This window comes from Polypterus senegalus, chromosome 5 (assembly GCF_016835505.1).
Source record: "Polypterus senegalus isolate Bchr_013 chromosome 5, ASM1683550v1, whole genome shotgun sequence".
NCBI classification, from domain to species: domain Eukaryota; kingdom Metazoa; phylum Chordata; class Cladistia; order Polypteriformes; family Polypteridae; genus Polypterus; species Polypterus senegalus.
Genome location: NC_053158.1, coordinates 55,244,465 through 55,268,151, shown reverse-complemented (window position 1 = coordinate 55,268,151; position 23,687 = coordinate 55,244,465). Strand labels below are relative to the sequence as shown.

General features: G+C 36.8%; 1 protein-coding gene across 1 annotated transcript in view; it reads left to right on the top strand.

Moving 5' to 3' along the window:
* Positions 1 to 23,687, top strand: part of LOC120530294 (desmoglein-2-like) — a 48,459-nt gene that overhangs the window by 2,279 nt on the left and 22,493 nt on the right. The window contains exons 3-6 of the mRNA XM_039754663.1: positions 10,528 to 10,701; positions 12,783 to 12,932; positions 20,054 to 20,198; positions 21,695 to 21,855. Of these exons, the coding sequence (XP_039610597.1) occupies positions 10,528 to 10,701; positions 12,783 to 12,932; positions 20,054 to 20,198; positions 21,695 to 21,855 (630 nt within the window). The remainder of the gene's footprint in view (positions 1 to 10,527; positions 10,702 to 12,782; positions 12,933 to 20,053; positions 20,199 to 21,694; positions 21,856 to 23,687) is intronic.

Genomic DNA, 23,687 nt, shown 5'->3' with positions numbered 1-23,687 from the left:
AAAACTACATGCTAAAAACTGAACACGTACTTTTAGAGATTAAAATTTTATTAATTTCCTATCAAATAAGCAATTAGATTTTTTTTGTGAAGTGTTGTTCAATGAATACAGTGCACTTCCAAAATAATGCAATGACAGAAATATTTAAATCATATTATATGCATTATGTACATACACAAACACATAATTTAGGTTAAAACACAGTAAAACGAAGCAATGTCTATTTCAATAATTTAAAACAAAAAATGAAAATATAAATTATTTAACTTTATAATTGAGATATGGTCAGCTGACAATGGAAAAGGAACAAAAAAAATGGAATTCCTGGAGAAAATAAAGTTTTTGATGGTTTTAATAGTCAAAGTCAGATAATGTCCACAGTTTTATAAGTACCTGCTGGACAGTGCAATAAGGAGAATAAATCCATCCATCCTTGAATTCCACATCTCCTAAAATCTGTAGGATCGTATTTTAAAAACAAGTGCAATAACAAGAGACCAGGAAAAGAAAAATAAAGAGGTTACTTTCTTCCAAACTATAAAGACACCATTGCACCATTTTGTACCTTCATAATCTCTCAACCAGCAGGTATATTTCTGTTTCCCATTCGGGCTGCATAGGTGCAGGGGTTAACTCTGCAAGCAGCTCTCTAATCCTGGGTTAAACTCCGGTTGCACTTTGATGAGTTTCCTCTTATCAGCATGGATTTTTCTCTGGGTACTCCTGTTTATGCCCTTCTCCCAGTGATGTAGGTTCTAAACTAATGACGATGGTAGTGTTGATGAGCCTGGCAGGATTGCAGTCTGTCTTGTGCCTGAAGTTTCTACAAGTAGATAGAATTATAGCTCCCCATGACGTATTATTGACATAGGAGGAAAAAACATGAATAGATTTTGCTTTTTGACGTTTAGATGTTCTGTGTAAGCTAAGCATTACTAACATCACATGATATAAATAAGCATGCAGCAGAACACAAGCATACACACTAAGAAACCCAGGCATTATCTGAAAACAACCTTTTTTTAAACACATAAACATGCTCATGTAGTTAAAGTAACCAAAACTGCTACGGAAAAGGACGATGTGCTGGAAAAGCTTCCATCTTGCTAACAGATGTAACTGACATGGTATTTGCACTGTGCATGAGACTAGAAAATTATCTTATTTATACCCATTTCTTCCTCATTCCGCTCCTCACCTCAACGTCAGTATTAGAAGTGACAGATCTCTTGGGTGTGTCATTTTTGTGCAAAAGTATGTAATGTTTATTTAACACAGACCTATTGTACTATACTGCATTTTTCATTTGAAAAGTTCAGAAAGTAGTTTTGTTCAAGGTCTTCTTGTTTCATTAAAATCATAGGCTTTAGTTTTAGCAAATTACACACTTTGTACAAATACAGAAGCACATTTAATACTTATGAAGAATTTTTACAGTAGCCATGCTAAAAAAACTGAAAACAACACATAAAGAGTACTTAAAAGAGAATGCTATAATACAACATTTTAAGAGTGCAGGCAATGTGAGGAATTACATATCATCATTATATTTATATATAACACTTCAGATCTATGCACGAGTTTCCAAATTATTGTTTTTCTTCTGTTTTACAAAGAGAAAAAAAGTTTGATTTCATGAAATGTACAGATAATATCACAGTTATCGAACGACTGAAATGAGATTCTGAAGAGAAAAATAACTTTAAACTACTCTGCTTTTCTTTAGTTACATTTTGCCAAGACAATTACCAAATGTTTAATAATAATAATATCTAGTTCTCTTTATCCCAAAATAATCGTAATACTTCAATACAGTCAGTCAGTCATTCCCCAACCCGCTATATCCTAACACAAGGTGACAGGGGTCTGCTGGAACCAATCTCAGCCAACACAGTTTGCAAGGCAGGAAACAATCCCCGGGCCGGGCACCAGCCCACTGCAGGGAACACACACACCCCCACACACCAAGGACAATTTAAGATCGCCAATGCACCTAACCTGCATGTCTTTGGACTATGGGAGGAAACCGGAGCACCCAAAGGAAACCCATGCTGACACAGGTAGAACATGCAAACTCCTAACTGTGAGGCAGCAGCATTACCACTGGGCCACTGTGCCGCCCTACTTCAATACAAAAACATTAAATTTTGAAGAACTGAAATGCGTATAAACTGAGTGGCCACATTTTTGGAAACTCTACCTAATAGCAGTTTGGTCTCATTTTTGTACTCAGAACAGAAATTATTGGGCCATGGATTTGACAAGGGGTTGAAAGTGCAGCACAGTGATGTTGAAGAACACTAATTCCATGGTATCCTTTAGTTCTAGTGAATTGTCCTGTAGAAATGCATTGCTCTGAGTAGCTTGTTCTATATCATTTCACTGATGTTTGACAGGATTGATATCTGATGACCAAGAAGGTCATTTGAATAGGTAAAAATCGCTGTTATATTGTTGGATTAATTCCAGGACTTTCCTAGGCTTATGATGTACAACATTATCCTGTTGAAAGCCAGTTTTCTGATGAGTAACACTGCTGCCATGAGGAAGTGATCAGCCAGTTATTACACATACTAATGATCTTAATGTTGGGAATATCTGGTGATCATGTACCGATCAGTATAAGTACTGATACAAAACGTCATTGTCATAATCAGCAGGCACATAAAAGTAAAAATATTATTATTCCACTGAATTACCAAGGACTGCAGTAGCAGCAGATAGACAGAAAGAATATATCACATTGCGTTACAAATCCCTAAATAAATTCAGATTAGTGCACATGCTTGCTTGCTATGAGTGCCTGTCTGCTTTAATTGCCTCCTAATGGGTATTAACCAACATTGTGATTGCTTTAATTAACTCTGAATGAGTGTTAATCTCCAAACTGTGCATACAAAGAAAAAAAATAAATAAGGCATAAAGTAAACAAGGAAAAAGCTGTGGGTACAGGGCCTTTTCATGCTCATGTGGGTTACTGGTAGTCACTACTAAGAAAAGCAAGATGACAAACTGTCTATAGTCTGTACTTAAACTTGAGTAAAAAGGTTATTGCTTTGAATATGACCAAAACCATTACATTATCAAAAGCCTTGCTTACGTGTTAAACATCTGTTCATAATGCTGTTATTTCTTTGATGTTATTTCTGAGCATCAGATATTCAAAGCCTATTGAGAAAAGCAAAGTATGATCAAAATTGACCACTATCATGTGGTAAAAAGACAGGAATAGAGGCATTTGCAGCATGTGTGTACTGCTTTTAAATTCAGAAGGAAAGGAGTTGAACTATCTGAGCTTTGGTTAATACTGCCTGGCTAAACCAAACTGTTCATCAGAGAGAAGGAAGATGTGCTCCCTGCTATGTGCAAAGCAATGATAAAATATCCAATTGTGTTGGACTTGTGTACTAAGATATTTGTCCAGGTAAGCCTATAGCTGCTAAAACCTTTTTGCATCTTGATCCATATTTCTTTGACATGGCTGAAAAACGCAGTAATGCTTCTAAATGCAATACACAACAAAGTATAACCAGGATAATTTTTTTTTACTTTAATTCCTAGCATCTCCAAAAAGTAGAAGTTATCGTATAAGTGTCATTATGATGTCTTTGATGCATGTGTGTGCTCGTAGTGAACATGGTCTTATTATGTGGGACATAGTTTCCACATCAACCCTAAGGAAACAAACATGGAACTTGACATCTGAAGACAAATGGGTTCCTCCACGTACTGCAAAGTTTAACCATCTGTAAACAGAATTTAAATTAATGCGCAGTGTATAGGAATAGTAGGAGTATGTGGGTTTAAAAAATAGTGCGGCACACAGCTCTATTGTGTGTATAGCATCAGTACACCCTGGAGCTGCGCTGGTGCTTTCTTGCTGCATTACTTTAACTGCATGTCTAGTCTATGCTGTGTAGCTCAAATGTGGTATTCCATGCAAAGTTTACATTAATTTACACTTGCAGTTGGGTTATTAGTGTGTGTTTTTATTAATAAGTTAGCCATTAAAAACTGTCTGGAATTCTAGTTTTGCTTATTAAAGACCTTGAGTCTTAAGTTTTGAAGTCAGACTAGTCAACATTGGCTCACAGCCTTGTGTACATGTAGTGGAGAAATTATAATCGAGGGCTACTTAATAGCAGTACACATTTGTCACTGTGCTCTTTTCTCCTCTGTGCACTTAGTGGTACATGCTATTGTCAGTGTACTTTTGTCCCACACAGTCTATATTATCCCACAAAAATCAAAGACTGTGGAATATGTGACAGGTCCATGGCTTTACATTGTTGTCCAGTTTTTTAGCTACTATGCTAAATACAGCAGGTCATACTGATATATTATTTTTATGGATATATTTTCCAAAGCAGACAATTTTGCTTCTGTAACCAAAATGATGGCTGATGTATTTATTATAAACATTTCGAGACTATATGGATATACTGGAACCTACAAAAGTAACCCTGTGTCAGAAAATCTATTCTACATTTCTTTTCAAGCATGTATTAATTTTTGTCTATTCCATTTCACATTTTAGGAAAGGCTGTAGCTTCTCTCTTTTTCATTTCCTGATACAAAAATCTTCACGCCCTTTAACTACTTACTTTTTCTGCCTAAAATACAAATATGTCAGGTAAAGTTATTTCAAAGGCATCACAGATATACAGTAGTTACAGCTAAAGGCAAAACTGACAAGGCAGTTGTCTCTGATGTTCTGTCTGTGCAATGCTTCAGTTCAAGTCAGGCTCTGGAGATCAGACAATATAATATGCTACATCAAAGTACCTTTTGTGTCCTGCCAGGATAGATTACATCAAAAGGAGAGGTGTCCAAATCTGCTCCAAATGTGTAAGGGTAACTAGAGGACTGTTCAAATACAAAATATTATGGCAGAGATATTAGGCCTAGATGACAAATCAAATATATTGTCATTATATGAATCTACAAATACTTATTATGTTATAGCAGTAATAAACATGGCTGAATGAGTATAATATTAAAGGATAAATATTGTCTTAGAAGACAGGGTTTGGCTGGCATCCTAAAGTGGACAGATGATTCCTTGACCAGCTGGGGTGCTTTTATAATGGAAGGATGGAAGGAGACTGCCTGCCAGAGCCATGTCGTCCCCTAGTCTGACATGTGGCAGAAGCTCTCTGGTGGGTCTTCCATATACACTTGGGCTTCATGAGAATTGGAGTTTCAATAGGCAGCCCTGCTGGGTCTTCTAGGGGCCACCAGAGGGAGGTGTGGGATGGAGGTTTCCTCCTTTTAGGGAGGTTCAACCTGAATTTGCTTCCTGGATGCAATGTGGCGGCACCAGAAGTACTGCCGGGTCTGGCATAAAGGAAGCCTCTCCTTCTCACTTCAGCTGAGTCAGAGTTGGGTGGTTGAGGATGAAGTTCAGTGAGGAGGAGTGGAAGAGAGAGAGAGAGACAGAAGGAAATAACAAAAGTAAAAGAGAAGAAAAATATTTATTGTATTTAACAGAGAGACCTTTACAGCAGAGATATTTGTACAATAAATCATTTGTTTGCATCCATGACTTGTGTTAGTATTGTTGTGTCTGGGCTTTGGGGTTCTGCAACCTCCCCCTCTACTGGTCACAATATCATTTGAAAAATGATAAGTATGACCAAAATTTGGGAGGGATGGAGAAAAACTTGATAAAAGTTCTCTTGAAAGCAGTAATTAGTCACATGTTAGTATGGACAGAAAGCTGTGAATACAGAAACATGACATTGGAAGAATATCATAGACTGGCCATGCAGATACATGTCAACATACAACTTGATAAAACAAGCTTAGATAGGGAAGGTACAGTAATGGGTGGGCTTCAATGCAAGACTATGAAATGGGTAAAACAAGCAAAAAATGGATTACCACGACAAGAATTAATATTGTAACAGTCACAACCCAAGCAAAATCACACAAAACATCCCCAGCATTTCTTAGTCGATGACTTATTACCATAATAACTGTTGCATTATCAATATTGTAAAGCATCAGCCAGGCAGCAAATCTGGGGAGAAAAATTGTAAATAATTAAATTAAAAAGAATACATTTATCAATTCAATCAGATTCTATCCAGTGCAATTAGTCAGACTAATTTGAATGCATTAAGCTTGCAACATAATTATATAAGTATGGTGCAAGTCCAAAATGTCATACCTGTGTTACCGACATGAGGTAAACAAAATGAAAATGAGACACTGACAATTGCTGTCACTCCGTTAAACATCTTTTCTCATTACTGATTCTACTGGAACTCCAACCTCTAGGAAAAGTACAGCTTCTCAATATCACAAGACTGACGAAAAGAATAGTTGATTCTTCAGTTATCCACACATGAACTCTAGGCAACATCATGAAAGCTTAAATGAACATAGCCAGTCCCTTAAATACCAGTATGATCATGTAAAAAACATTCACATTTGCAGATGATACCAAACCTGGTGGAATGAGCTGAATCATTTCAACTTAAGAGAAGGATCTAGGAGTCGTATAGACTCATCACTGAGTACATTAAGGCCGGGTTAAGAAACTACTAAAAATCATAAGATGTAAGGTTATATAGAACAAAGTGTAGAGTATACTGAAAGACAAAGGAAATTATGCTTAACTATGTAAGATACTAGTAAGATCTCAACTAGAGTAATGTGTGCTGTTTTGGTCTTCTTATTACAAAAAAAGACACAGCAGTGCTCAGTGAATGATGAAAATATATATAAGTGCTGTTGCCCTGTCTTTAAGAGCAGGAATTGGGGGCTTCAAGCAGTTGGAGATGGAGTTGAAGTTTTGAGGCTGCAAAACAATGACAGTCCATCAAAGAACGGGTAGAAAGGGGATGTCCCTCTTGGAGTATCAAGCGCCATGACCAGTGGAGGGATTCACATGGACACCTCGTTTAAGAATAATTTCAGCAGGTACACTTGTTGGAAACAGTATCAGTATACATCAAACACTGCCAGAACACAACAGCGTCAAATTAAGAAATGCTGGTGCTCAGTACTCAGTATACTGCCTTGGCAGCGCTAGAATATGTTCAGAGAAGGACTAAGCTGATTACAGGTCATTGAAGTATGAGTTATGAAGAAAGGGGTTGAGTGTTTTCATTTTAGGCAAATTGTGATAAAAAGTGACACGGTTAAAGGTTTTAGAATTACAGTATGACAAGAATTATTAAGCTTATCTTTTCATTACTTTAAATTAAGCTCTTCAATAAAAACACAGGGACACAGACGGAAACATGTTAATAGTAGATTTAATACAAATATTAAAATGTTTTTTAAATGAGACACAAAGAACAAGATAAAGATTTGGGGATCAGGTTTCTACATAAAAAAAAGAAAAATCTCAATAGAGTAATCATCAAAGACTGGGTCCTAACAGTAGACTGACTAAAGGATAGGAACGGTCAGGTTTTGTAGGTGGAGGGCAGGAAGAGGCAGGTTCTGAGGTGGCAATGCAGTCAGTAGAAGGGTGTGGACTGGAGCCGGAAGTGGGAGGAGCTGTGGGTGGGCTTTCCTTCTGGTGATCTGTGGAAGAGGGATCTTACTCCCACCTAAGCCCTTAGACTGCCTCCCATGTGCACATGTATGACACCATTTTTATAGGTTTGAATCACCATATCTAGATTTATTTTTAATAATAATGAAATAGAATTCAGAGTATAGAGGATCTCAAACCATTTTCTAGAGATAATTGTTTATGTTTCACAATTGTTTGTCAAGGCATTTGCACAAAAAAAGCTTTATTACATTTAATTCCTGTACATAACATTTTGAAAACAAAACTTTAAAATGTAATTAGAGATGTCAAATTGTAGTTAGAGAAGAATCTTGCTGAAAATGCATAAGTTGTTCTTAGAAGGTTGTTTAACATTTTATTAACAAATGAACATCTAAGGAGGAGGTAATGTGTATTAAGAAAGGTAAAATGGAAATAAAATATACAGAAAACAAAACAGTAAATTTGCCAAATTCATATTTTCTGTGGTGTTTAGCTGAGAATACGTTAGAAACCTCTCATTTGCTACATTAATTTATTACAAAACTCTGAAAGTTACAGTAAGAGTGAGAGTGTGTGAGAGAGAAGCAAAAGCAGGCTGAAAAAGTATAAAGTGTAATCAACTGTTTACTCCAGAAAATATGTATTTAGAAGTGTTCAACGAAACTAGTGATAATAATTGTATACCAAAAGTCTTATCTTCTATATCCCTCAAATCCTTTAATACTAGGGAAATACCTACACACTGAAAAATAGCAAGCATTGTGGTTGTTATTTAATCATTTAGTCAAATCTGACTGTTCATGACCTGAAAAGACTTTAACATACCAGGCGTTTCTATCTGAAACGGCTTCTCTAAATTCCTTCAAGGCTGTAAGCATAGAATCAGTAATTCTATCTATCCATTTTAGCCTCTTTCATCATCTTCTCATTTTACCTTCAGTTTTCCCCAACATGAAACTCTCCTCTGTGGAATCCTGTCTTCTCACTATGTGATCAAAGTATTTGAAGAAATGTTAGTCCATTCCAGTTTTTGCTAAGAAATGTCACGGTCAAAAGCAACCGTTGAAAGTATAGTCATATTATGGAAACAAGGTTATTTGGTTCATCCATTTTCTACAGGACAGTTGGTTTAATGTACTCCTCAGGAAGAGTAATTTCAGAAATTTCTAAAGATATGTGATGTGTAAGTGAACATTCTGGATTGATTTAGACAGGGAGATTGTGTATCACTAATTTGCTAGATGTTTATGAGGAAGCAAGAAAAGCATTTAACAGTAGGAGTGTATATTATTTTACTTATCTTGATTTTGAAATAGCTATTGATGGAATACTCCTTAAAAGGTTAGTAATCCAACGCCAAAAGGTAAGAAATAATGGTGCTTTGTGATGCTGGGTACAATACTGGAATAAAAACCAAAAGCAGCAAGTCATGGTGTGTAGAACATTTTTTTGAATTATGTAAAGTTTAAATGTGGTGTTGCTTCGGGCACCTACTCTTCTTATTTTATGTCTAGATAGCTGTTTACATTTGCAAATACATGCAAATTAGTTTGGATGATGTATATTTTACAGTTAGAATAATCACAATTGATTAACATGAACTGTACACCCTACACCCAAACTCGATCCTGGGGACATCGCAGTGGCTTTAGGATTTTGTTCTCAACCAGATTCACTATCAGTGATAATAATAAATAACATTTAATCACCTGTTTTTTTTTTTTTATCGCTCTCTTTTCTTATTCTGCACTCAGAAAAGCACAGCAGTATGGTGTAAATATTTATAATTTAGAAATATTTCTATTTTTTTTCTAAAGCTCTAAATGCTTATCTTTGTTTTGTTGTTTTCCTGTTATTTTCCCCATTTCCTGAGTAGTTTGCTCCCTTCATTTAACCCTAATAGTGAGATTTAACAACAAACAGAACAGACACACAGGGTGATGAAAACTGCAGCTTCTTCAGATTCAGGCCCACTAATTAGTAAATAATTAATTTAATAACCAGAACACCTGGAAAAGCAGAATGAAAACTGGGATGAAAAAACTGTTAACAACTTAAAAAAATGAACTACATATTCCCCATATAACTGCTTAATACATTTTAATAAAAATCTACCAAACTTAGTTTTGTAATTTCTATATTGACTACAAAACACAGAAACTGGGAAATAATGACACGTTTAATTAGGCTAGGAGTCCAATGAAAAATGGAGGTTGGTTGGAACACAGGGGGAGCCCAGGACTGAGTTTGGGAACCACTGGCCTACACCACATGAGCAGGTTTTTCTGTGTCTGACGACTGGAGATGATTTAATATGTTAATTACCTAGGTGTGATTGGCTACTTGATAATGTCATTTAATAAAGATGTGATTGTGATTAGTGATGAGACAACTTGCCAATTTAATTAAAATGTGAAAGTAAAATTTCGAAAAACCAAGATTGTGTTTTTTATCTTTTGTTTTTTAAATTTGGGGGAATATTTAAATGATTGGAAATTAGATGCAATGCATAAGTCTGCAATCAACGTTTCAATTAAATTTTGTTAACATTCATTAATTTGGTTAAATGTTTACAGTTGTCAGTTTAAATAAGTCTGAATAACTCAAATATATTATGTTCACCTAATTCCTTCCACTCTGGTTAGAGTAAATTAAATTGGATTTAAACTATTCAATACATTTACATGGAAATTTTACAGATAACTGAATTACGTTCCACTAACGAATCATTTTTATGAGTGACGGAGAAGCTAAAACGTAGTAAAGTTGCATTTTTATTTAACTCTTTTTAATGATTTGGTATGATTTATGTTTATGTTTTATCTTATTTTTTTGTAACATTATTATATGTTTAATACATTTATTAATTTTATTCTGAAATTGTTTTGGTCAACGTTTGTTATGTCTGAATGTGTTTTATAAATAGAAGTTTGATTAATTATCTTCTGTACTACCATGCACTGTGGTCAAACTTGATAACATCTTTCTACTTTTTTTCTGGTCTTTTTTTCCAGATATTTCCAAGCTATGGAAAGACAACTTTGGAAACTCTTCAAATTCAAAATGGAGAATTTCTTCATAACCAGAACATAAACAATAATCAAAGACAAAAAAGAGACCAAATGACTATTCCTCCAATCAGAATAACTGAAAATGAAGATTACACCAGTAAAAATCCACTCACCAGAGTAATACAATTTGCAGTTTATTTCCTGAATTTCACTTATACCTGAAAACATCTGACTAATTTATTGAAAGCACTTACTTTTATATAAGCTGCTCAAAAAAATTAAAGGAACACTTTGAAAACACATCAGATCTCAATGGAAAAAAGAAATCCTCCTGGATATCTATACTGATATAGATTGGGTAATGTGTTAGGAACGAAAGGATGCCACATCGTTTGATGGAAATGAAAATTATCAACCTACAGAGCCCTGAATTCAAAGACGCCCCAAAAATCAGAGTGAAAAAATTATGTGGCAGGCTAGTCCATTTTGCCAAAATTTAATTGCAGCAACTCAAAATTGTACGCAGCACTTTGTATGGCCCCTGTGTTCTTGTATACATGCCTGACAACATCGGTGCATGCTTCTAATGAGATGACAGATGGTGTTGTGGTTGTGATCTCCTCCCAGATCTGTACCAGGGCATCACTGAGCTCCTGGACAGTCTGAGGTGCAACCTGGTGGCATTGGATGGACCAAAACATAATGTCTCAGAGGTGTTCTATTGGATTTAGGTCAGGAAAGTGTGGTGGCCAGTCAATGGTATCAATTCCTTCATCCTCCTGCATACTCTCACCACATGAGGCCAGGAATTGTCGTGCACCAGGAGCCACTGTACCAGCATAGGGTCTGACAATGGGTCCAAGGATTTCATCCTGATACCTAATGGCAGCCAAGGTGCCTTTGTCAAGCCTGTAGCGGTCTGTGTGACCCTCCATGGATATGCCTCCCCTGACAATCATTAACCCACCACCAAACTGCTCATGCTGAATGATGTTACAGGCAGCATAATGTTCTCCATGGCTTCTCCAGACCCTTTCACTTCTGTCATGTGCTCAGGATGAACCTGCTCTGATCTGTAAAAAGCACAGGGCACCAGTGGTACATCTGCCAATTCTGGTATTCTATGACGAATGCCAATCGAGCTGCATGCTGCTGGGCAGTGAGCTCAGGGCCCATTAGAGGACATGGGGCCCTTGGGTCACCCTCATGAAGTCTTTCTGGTTGTTTGGTCAGAGACATTCACACCAGTGGCCTGCTGGAGGTCATTTTGCAGGGCTCTGGCAGTGCTCATCCTGTTCCTCCTTGCCCAAAGGAGCAGATACTGGTCCTGCTGATGGGTTATGGACCTTCTATGGCCCTCTCCAGCTCTCCTAGAGTAACTGCTTTTCTCCTAGAATCTCCTCCATTCCCTTGAGACTGTGCAGGGAGACACAGCAAACCTTCTGGCAATGACACGTATTGATGTGCCATCCTGGAGAAGTTGGACTACCTGTGCAACCTCTGTAGGGTCCAGGTATCGCCTCATGCTACCAGTAGTGACATTGACTGTAGCCAAATGCAAAACTAGTGAAGAAACAGTCAGAAAAGATGAGGAGGGAAAAATGTCAGTGGCCTCCACCTGTTAAACCATTCCTGTTTTGGGGTCATCTCATTGTTGCCCCTCTAGTGCATCTGTTGTTAATTTCATTAACACCACAGCAGCTGAAACTGATTAACAACCCCCTCTGCTACTTAACTGACCAGATTAATGTCCCATAAGTTTCATTGACTTTATGCTATACTCTGATTAAAAAGTGTTCCTTTAATTCTTTTGAGCAGTATATTAAACTATATTACACTTACTTTTATATATTATGGGAGAGCTAACATTTGTTAGGAACTAAAACATATTATAATTTAGAGGGGAATGGGCGGTCTCTTGGTCTGGAATCCCTACAGATTTTATTTTTTTCTCCAGCCTTTGGAGTTTTTTTGTTTTTTCTGTCCACCCTGGCCATCGGACCTTACTCTTATTCTATGTTAATTAATGTTGACTTATGTTTATCTTTTATTGTGTCTTCTATTTCTCTATTCATTTTGTAAAGCACTTTGAGCTACATTTTTTTGTATGAATATGTGCTATATAAATAAATGTTGATTGATTGATTGATAACTGTCACTAAGGATGTATTCTAGCAATGTAGTCTACGTTATATAACAGTCACCCTAAAAAAGTGTGATACTCATATTTACCTTTTTTTATTTATTTATTTTTTAAGATTCGGTCTGATGTCCCATCTGCAAAATATTACAAAATCTCAGGAAAAGGAGCCAATGAACCACCGTTCAATGTATTTGTTGTTAATGAAAACACTGGTGAAGTGAGCATTACTGGCATTGTGGACAGAGAGAAATGTGCAATATATAGTGTAAGTAATATATGGACAATTTAAGAAAAGCGTTTAACTCTGGGATAGCTGTGTTGTGTTATACAAACTAATGAATCACCACAGAACTTTCTTTAGCATGATAAAATCATTACTGCCTGGTTTTAAGGGATATTTATCTTTATTATTTTAAGTGTTTTTTTTTGTTGTAGGCAAAAGAGAGCTATTTATAAGGAGTTATATGTGATCTTACTGTAAGAGATGACTTAAAGTCACTATATGACATAATGAAGGGGTTGTTAGTGCACCCCAGTTCACAGTGTCATTTCCACCTTGTGTTAACTGTGATAATTGTGAAAGCAGTGTGTAGTATACTTTCTTGCCACTTGTGTGTATTTAAATTGCCCATAAAGTTTTTGTTTTGTTCAGCTGGTTTAGCTTTGTGTCCATGTCGTGCAATGACCAAATATTTGGCTATAAGTACAGATGTGGAGAAACCCCTACGCTGTTCCTATATAAAACTTGTTAATACCCATTTGTCTGCTGTGGTCAAGCTGTCAGATCCTTCAGAATGATTTGATTATATAGTGGGAAATCAGGTCTGAGAAGGTAGTTAAAACCATAATTGTCATTTTATGTATGGAGAGCCTGAAGTGACAAACCATGTAAAGAGTTCACCAAGATAATGATGAAGAAGTTTCCTAAGTTAACAGTTTTTCATAGAAAAGAAACCTAAATTGAAGGACCTTGCACACAGAGATACTCACAAAGATTAAAAAATAAAAATCTTGCTGCAGTATGTACTAGATGTAGCACCATGCAAATGTATTTGTACCTGTTCTTGTTATCCACATAGTGTATATATGTAATAGTAAATGTGTCTGGATTTTTTGTGAATTGTAGTATTAAACAAGGGAGAGTTAAAGTTAATTATATATTTCATTTTTCTGGAATACAATGTAATTGTAGTTGTTCAACCTTCAGGTATGAAAAAGCTAATGTCTCTTCTGAAGAGCTCAGTCTTTTTCAAATGGCAAATAGCACCCCGCTGTTTGAATAGTTTTTTCAACAATCAATACACAGGTTCTAGAGGCATATAATGCTTTGTAAAAGTGAAATTATCTAAAAAGACAACTGGAAAAACATTAGCTGCTCATTAGTCTTCAGAGTAGTGGTCATCCTGCCAATGTCTCTCCTAAAACAAATGAATCATGAATTCAAAAATCCTAAAAAAAACATGTATGCATCTGCAAGTCTCTCCGATGTTTGCACAAGTCAGTGATCCCCAATCCTCTATTTCAAAGACATTAAGCACATTGGGCAAAAATAGGATCAATGGCGGGGAAGAAAGGTAGAAACATAGTCACAACCAGCAAGAGCATTGGCACTTGACTCAAGTTTGCCTAAATGTGGCTTGATGGTCCTCAAGATCTTTAAAACAATTCTCTGGAGAGAGCCGAGTGTAAAGAAAAATATGGGCTCAGTTACTGTATGTCGGAAATAATTCTAAACCTCATTTAACAGTAAGAGTGTCATTCCAATAATCAAGTATGCTGGTGATAGTGCCATGGTTTAAGAATGCTTTGCTGAATTAGAACCTTTCCATAATCAAAACTTTTTACGAATTTCCATAATTAAACGACTTGTGAATTCTATAGGACAATGTCTGATCATACATCAGTGGATCATGAAGCAAGAAAATGATCCCAATAAGTGTCCATTAGAATGGTTCAAGAAAAGAAGTTTAGAGGTGGAAAATCTACCCCAATCAAACACAAGTGGAAGGGGACACACATCCCATCATATACAGTAGCACTTAAAGGTGTCCAAAGCTGTAATTAATGCTTTTACATTTGCAGTAGACCGAGAATACTTCAGCACAATAATGCTTAAAGACCTTTTAAATTTACGACATGTTTCTAGTTTGTCTACAATCCTCATGGGGTAGCAGGGTTTGTCACAGTTTCAAATAAAAACAAAAATTACTGTAATCTGTAATAGGCTAAGGAAAGGATATTACTCTCCAGCATTTTTAACAGTTCAGGTTATATTTTGATCATCAAAGGGTACCTCAATTACCATTGCAATATTTAAGGTAAGCTAATTATTATGTGACTTGCATTTAGGGATGTGTTCTTTTAAAATCAAATCACTGATATGCAGTAATGGAGTGACTTGCTATTCACAGTAATTCAAGTTAATAGTCAACCAAATAATGATAGGCAGGTTTATTAACCTGCAGTGACATTTTTCTTATGAATGTTGTGCCCTTTTTATGTCTTTGGTAAAAGACAAAGGACAAGACATAAAGACTTCCCCTCTTTGATAGTCTCATCTGGCTTCCTGTATTTGCTTTACATTTGTAGAAGCAGGATTATATGGGCTGCGGTGGGCTGGCTCCCTGCGTGGGGTTTGTTTCCTGCCTTGCACCCTATGTTGGCTGGGATTGGCTCAATCCCTGTGACCCTGTAGTTATGATATAGCGGGTTGAATAATGGATGGATGGATTAGATGGGATAACATACCAAAAAATCATAGGGCAGGGCTCATTCTGTTTGGGAGCAAAAGGAAAACAAGTAGACAAGCGAACTATCTAAGCCTGGCAGAAAAAAATGAGTAGGTCTTGTCTAGGCGATCATAGAGCTGGAGTACCCACATAATTTTCAAATTGCCTTAATTATTTTATTTACCCCTGTATAAATCGCATATTGTACTCCTAACTAAAACAAAACAAAACAAAAAAAAAATAATACTGAAACTTGAGTGTGTGCCACAGACATAGACAGACATGTAGTGAGCTCCACAATCCCTGGTTGCTTCCAACTGCCTCCTGGACCCAGTACCGTTGATAACATATTCAAGGATGAGCTGGGCAAATGAGGACACGTGCAGTCAGCAAGGGGTTGGTGCAAAGTGTTTTAGTGCTTTTATTTAAAACAAGAAACAGTGTCTAGAAGTGCAATGCTTTAAAAATTTGTTAATAAATAATCCATTATAATCATGTAAAAAGTGGAGGTTAAAGAATCCATATAACTAATCCATTAAAACGAGCTTAAAATCCAAAGCAGGAAACAATTCTAAAAACCCGCAATCCCAGATGCCTTCTTCTAAAAACTCCATGTCTTCTCTACTTATACAAGATGAGATACTTGCAACCAGAGGAGATGGCCTTCCAACATGCACAGCCAACCTTTTAACTGAGTTTGGGCCCCTGCTGTTGTCACAGACTCCCCGCAGGGTGCCTCGCCTCACCTCACCTTGCCTCATGCCACTCCCTGGCTTTATGTCAGCATTTCACTCATCCTCAACATGCTCAGCTGGACCAACCCTCTTTAGCCCCTTTCAAGTGTCAGCAATTTGGTGTCCCTCAGGGCTTAATACCTGGCTGCCTGGCTCCTTTCTATCATGCGCTGGTATCTTCTGGTCCTGCCATATCCATCATTCTTTTCTTTAACCTCTTTTTACTTTTTCTAATTTTTTTCCCTTAATTTTGCCAAGCAGGCTCTCTTTATAGAGCCAATTGGGTGTAGATTCTGTCTTCCACCTGTTCCAACGTTGAATGAATCGCTTGATCTGACCCATTCAGAATTGCATGTGAATATTTGATCAGCCAAGCCCCCCAATCAACCTTGGAGCAGTGGGTGCACACTTACACGTGCACCTGCACTGTCATGAACTCTGCAAGCTCAGGTACTCCAGCTTACATATTTAAAATTTGGAATGCCATGAAACTCTCTTATCACAGAAACACACAGAGAGGTTTAGCTGTATTAATCTTGAGGGATATCTGAGAGTACATTTAATCAACTTGCCTGAAGAAGATGACTGACCTGCCTCAAAAGCTTGCATATTGTAATCTGTTCAGTTAGTCAATGAAAGGTGTCATTTTGTTTCACTTCTCATTGCATTTATGTCGGCTAACATTGGTACAACACCCTTCTACTACAGACTTCAAATGTTCAGATAGGCTTTAGCAAGGATGCTTTGAGTTCAGTCATCACTGTTTGGCTTTTTTCTAACCTTTATCCATAACAGAGATTTAGATTCCACACTGCTTTGAGTGCTCTGAGTAGTGAGAAAAGCACTATATAAATGGAAAGAATTATTATTTATTACTGTTCACAATTGCATCTGACATTGTTCCCAATAATTAAGAACTTTATCTACACAACTTTTGTTTGAAGTATTTTCTGTTAATATCCTGGTTTGGAATTCCAGTTTTGGTTTGATTAGTGTCCAGTGGCCTCATGTACAGTATAAACGGTGTGTACACAAAAATGTTGCGTAAGAATGTTTCCACACTCAAATCGCGATGTATAAAACCGGTTTTGCAAACTGGCGACACCCAACGTCAAAGCAGTGCTATTGTTCCTGTGTGGTTACCCTTTCTTTTTTAGCTCCACATCCCTGATGCAGCTTTATCATATACACTGAAACTAAGTGCATATTGTTTATTAGTTTAAGGCATCTGATTGTAATTAACCTGTAACAATATAATGGTCCACGAAATGGCCAAAGTATTCCAAATACCATAGCTGCTTTAGCGTTGTTACTCTCATTGCACCTTCTTTTTCTTCTTTCAGCTGCTCCCGTTGGTTGGTTGCCATAGCAAATCATCTTTTTCTATATTACTCTTACTGCACCCCTCGGAGTATTTTTATCACTGTTTCTGAGTGGGGAATCACAGTTCAGCAGCTGATTGGAACGAGAATTATCGGTATACAGCATCAAGCACACGCTGCCTCAGCCATGCTGCCTATTGAACTGCACTCATATGGCAAACGCTTCAGAGCCTTTCCTCGCGGTTCAGCAACAGTTTCATTTCAAGAACTATAAACACACTCAATCAGTCCATCAAGTGCTCCTTGCAGAACTGTTTGTACTTATTAGTACAATCATCTCACTGTAAACTTGCACTACAGTTATAATATCGCACAACCTGAACCATTTTATAAAGGCGCGTATTTACATATGATGACGATATTATTTTTAAGATGATTTAGAGATTAAAGTTGAAATTTCGTGCTTTTTTTCCCACTGCGTTCCTATTTTTTTTTCTCTGTGCCCTAATAAGCTTTCATATGATACTCAGACGGTGGGCTACAACTCGCCTTTTCACAGCGACTTTGATATCTGACAACTTCTTTTTCATTTCAGGCACTGTGCGACTTTGTGAACTTGAGCTTTCAAGTTTCTCCAACACTCTATGTCACTCGATCAACTTTCTTTTGTTGTTTACACCACTATTTAAACCAACAAATAGTACGTTTTTCCATGCCTCCACTTGGTATTCGCTGAAATTCTTCTATTTTCCCCCCTTGCTTTTGCCATTGCCTTTTCACAGAATGCTGAGCTTAAGGGTTATTTACAGTATATTGATTTGCATATTCAAAGAGGCGTCATTCTGGGAAGAGTTGGGGCGGGACAGCAGGCGCGTGCATGTGTTACTTTTCACGCTGACCGGGATTTATGTAGCGAAAGAACGTGGAAGTTCGCACAGATTTAAACATCTTGATTTTTTTTGTGCGTACGAACATTTCCACTTTTGTACTTACGCCATGTTATAGCGTGAATTCTACGCACGCTGTTGTGCATGAGGCCCCAGGTTACTTAACTTCTAACACACAAATGAAAATAAAAAGAAAATCTAGCAACTCTTTGGACAAAAACTGTGGTTTAGATTGTGACAGTCATTTAAGTCAGTCTTAAGGAAACTAACAAATTTCTTGGACTCACAATCACTGATGAATTCAGTTGGAAAAAAAATATCTTGTGTGTTGTCAGGAATGCAAACCTACTTTTCCTTGCCAGTTGCCCGAGGAAAACAGGAACATTGCACAGAATATTACTGGTAAAAACATTAGCTCTGCCAGAAACATTTATCACCGACTGTCTTTGAATGACAGACAGTATTATTAAAGACCACAGCCAGATTGTGCACTGTTATTCTCTGATCTCCATTTTGGAACACCATTTGGACCATTAGCAATTGCACTTCTAGATTCAGGCAGATTTTTGCCCACATGTTATAAGCCTGGTCGATGTAGCAGTTATAGAGTGGAACAGTTTTTACACTTTTGCCATCTTCCAGTGTAAAATGGACCAACCAGAAATGGTCTGCCATCGCGTCTGTCCTAACATTTAGGAAGAATAAAAGCCCGCCTGATTAGAACGATGTTGTCATTCAGGCAGTAGACCTGACAGCAAAAGAATAATGATCCTGCAGTTCTGTTTTCATTTCATTACAACACAGTAGAATCAAGGCCAGCAAGGAGTTAAGTTTCAACTGTTTTAATTGATCTTTTTTGGCTCACAATTTTCCAGTTATGTAGCTTCTCCTGGCTGGAGTTCTTCTCTTTTTTTTTTTAATATTTTATTGAATTTATTAAAATCAAATAACATTTCATACAAGCAAGTTAAGTTTTACAAAACTGTGTTTGAAACAAATCAACTCCCACCCATGAGAAAGAGAGATTGGCTAACAGAGTAAAACTTTAATAGTAGGAAAAATAAATAAATAGAATAAAAAAACGGAAGAGATTCCGCCTCCTCAATTTAAATGCTTATTCTTAAATGTTATTGATTAGATCCTGCCAGGTTTTGAAAAAGTTTTGTACAGATGCTCTAAGTGAGAATTTGATTTTTTTCCAATTTCAAATAGTATAAAACATCAGTTACCCAGACTTAAAAGAAGTGGGTTAGGATTCTTCCAGTTGAGCAATATAAGTCTACGTGCCAATAGTGAAGTAAAGGCAATTTACAGTTTGTTTGTCCTTCTCCACTGGCTGGAGTTCTAATTCTTTTTCATACAGTTTGTATTTCTTTTACAGTATGTACAAACAGGTATGTAACTTTTCAAATGTTTGATAAGGTAATAACGGTTAATTCTTATATAAGGCATGCAATCAATCAATATGAAAAACTTTACATTTTCCTCATAATATTGACTTATGGCATCCAAAATGACTAGATCTGTAATCGTGTTTAGGTTCATTGGGTGTATGGCAAATCAAAGTTTTTACCTCTCCTTTACAATGAAAGCAGCAAAATGCAGTGCCCTAAATTATATCATCGGCCTTCACCACACAATTTATATCAGCTTCCATAATAGGATGTCTTGTTTCATTCAGATATGCTTTATTTTTGTTGTTATTTCTTCACAGCTTGTGGGATATGCTTTGAATAGTGTGGGAAAACAAGTGGAACATGAAATCAACGTGGTGTTCATCATAGATGATGTCAATGACAATGCTCCTGTTTTCTCATCACCAGTATATTATGCAGAAGTTCCTGAATTGAGTACACCAGGCAAGAAATTATATTTTAAACTACATTTTTAGGCCATGTTAGAGTGTAACATATCTACAATCTACTGATAATGAGGTGTCACAAGCAAGTTGTATAATTTAAAAATAACTTCCATTGAGTAGTACTTGAGTACACGATGCTGTGTAACCCAACATTACATTATACTATTTAGTCATGTCTGATTGTGGACAGAGTGAAGATCACTGTCACATGTAAGTCTTTTATAGAGGGTATACTTCCAAAATATCAGATTTCAGATCTTGCATTGTGAAATCATATCTGACATTTTTATTTGTTTATGTTTCATTCTTCATCTGCCACATACTTGCCAGCTCAAAATTGTGTCCGGTTCTGTTTATGATGATTTTCCTTATTCTAGGTGAGAATCACTTTCCATGCTTATACATGATGCACAACTCTGTAAGGTGCCGCCGACAGATAAGATTTATATTGGTTGCTGTCTAAACTAAAATATACCATAAATTAACACAAACAAACAATATTACCAGGCTATAAAGCCGCAGTAATATTGTTTGACACTTACTGAACAACAGCAGTTGACACTTAAATCAATTGTCCTTAACTGGCCCTAAATATCTTGAAAAGAGAAGTGATATGGTTGAATTTTCTAGTTCATATAAAGATTCTTGCAAAAGCACTTTGAATTAACTGAAAGCGGCACTTGAAATGGTTTGATAAGTCAGTGAATAGCGCAGTGTAGTAGTCAATCCTTCTAGAAATACATCTTCTTCTTCTTTTGGTTGCTCTCGTCAGGGTCGCCACAGCGGATCATCTTTTTTCCATATATTCCTTCTTTGTCCAACAGTAGTCCGATTCCCGCTAGGACCCTATTGGCTAACAGTACTGGTGGTAGCCATTGTTAACCCAGGCCTCGACTGATCCGTTATGGAAATCTGTATTGTTGTCCGCATATTGATCTGGCAAAATTTTATACGGGATGCCCTTCCTGACATAACCCTCCCCATTTATCCGGGCTTGCGACCAGCATGAAGAAACACACTGGTTTGTGCCTCCGCTGTGGCTGGGTTAATCCTTCTATAAATAAATGCACACATTAATTTCTCTGTATCTTCCATATTTAGTCATCACATTAATTTTTCAATACTTTAAAGCTGCATAAAATAGGTTTTAGATAATCTTATAATCTGTGTTTTAAAATTCAAATTGATTTAAAAGAAAATGCCTAAGTTGTGCACCATATCACCTAAGCCGATATTCAGGCCAACTGACTTAAAAAGTGACAATATTGTTGCACTCTGCTGCATTCCCCTCAACAAATCACAATAAATAACATTTCTGTTTTCTTTTTTTGTTGTCAGAGGCAAGTAGTTTTCATCCACTAATCTTTAATTCAATAATACAATTAATTAGCATTATCTGCATATTAGTGACAGTGATTATTCAGATTTCTAATCATAAAACACAATTACATGCAATATATATTAATATTTTTTGTTTGTTTTTTTTCTTCATAGGCACTGTTGTGTTTTATCTTAATGCAACAGATGCAGACGATCCAGATACAATACATACTAAGCTTGTTTATCAAATACTGGACCAGCAACCATCAGATGGTGTTATGTTCTATATTGAAAAAAATGCAATCATGGTAGCCCAGCCCACTCTTGACAGGGAGGTAATTAATTTTATGTTTGCCAATGAATATTTCATGAACATTTTATGCAAAAGTGTCACTGAAGAGAATTATTTTGCAGTAATTGTTTCAGCTTTTTATTGTTTTAATACTTGGCATTGTCATAGGATGAGGGAGCTCTGAGGCTCTCAAAAAACCATAATTGCTCAAATATATAATAACAATTACACTATTAACACTGTGCATGTAAAGTTAACTGGAGAATGTGAAGGAAGCCCAGGTTATTTGTCTCCCATTTATAGGTACTGGAGTGAGAGATCTTTAGGCAATGATGGCCTCATGTCTCTTAAGATTAACCCCGCAATTTCAGATATCTGGATCTAGCAACTATGGGTTGTGAGTTTTAACAGATTTTGTTACCAGTTGTAGGCTTGAAGCTGAATTTGTCATCCATAAGACCTGATTCACCATTCTGTGAAACTTCTTCAGTTGACACTTGACCACCTGAAGCTCTGAGGCCACAAAAACTTAAGAGTCTAGGCCAGATTAATAACAATATATATTTTTTCTCCTATTTAGCTAATCACAAAGAATTTCTATTATATGACTGCATCCATGAAATACAATAAGCTTTCCTAACTAATATATAGTCTTTAGAACACTGTTAAAATAATTCTTCCCATCTCTTCTGAATTCAAATCTGGAATGTATCTTAATTAAAGAAATCCACCACTTATTCTTTGTTTTCTCGGAGCACAATTTCTATTTTTAGATCATTAATCCTTTAAAGCAAACTTTGCTTGGAACAGTTTGACAGCTCAATTAAAACATTATCTTCCACACTTCCTCTTTACTTTCCTTTAATTAAATATTTTTTATTGTGATCATTTTTTATTTAAACACAAGAGACATCATTTTAGAAAAAAATGTAAGCCAATGGGGCGGCACGGTGGCGCAGTGGTAGCGCTGCTGCCTCGCAGTATGGATACCAAGGTTTTCTTCCTGGGTCCTCCCTGTGTGGTGTTTGCATGTTCTCTCTGTGTCTGTGTGGGTTTCATCCGGGTGCTCCGGTTTCCCCCCCGACAGTCCAAAGACATGCAGGTTAGGTGCATTGCTGATTCTAACTTGTCCCTAGTGTGTGCTTGGTGTGTGTGTGTGCCCTGCAGTGGGCTGGCGTTCTGCCAGGGGTTTGTTCCTGCCTTGCACCCTGTGTTGGCTGGGATTGGCTCCAGCAGACCCCTGTAGCTAGGATATAACAGGTTGAATAATGGATGGATGGATGGATGGATGTAAGCCAATTTAACAAGAATTAGAATGAAAATGTTGGCAGTCCACCCAACCCCGCAACTCACCACTCTTTAAAAATGTGGCCCAAGCCAATGCTGTGTCATTAAAATTAAGAACAAGTACGAAAACAAAAGGAGCCCAAGTGGACCAACAAGTGTACAAACATTACAACATCAACCCCCTTAAGAAGAAGAAATGCTAAGGATTAGGACTGCAGACCGGGACCATGAGCATCCAAACTTGGACCAGCAGTATTATATCAGACTTTTAATCCACCCCATTGATTGCTATTGACAGTTCCTAAAAGAGCAAATTAAAAAAAATTAAACATTTTGAGAGAAAGAAAGAATCAAGTGATTTTCAGCGACAGGCAAGAGAAACCATTGCTACAATTGTTCCTAAAGCAAAAAAGCCTCAGCTGGATAATAGATAAATGAAATAAAGACAAGTTTTGAAACAAAAAAATCTAAGGAAGTAAAGGAATTGAATAGACAGAATGAAAGTAAAAAAGGCAACACAGTGGCACAGGGGTAGTGGTTGCTGTCTCGCAGTAAAGAGACAGGGGTGCGCATCCCGGGTCCTCTGTG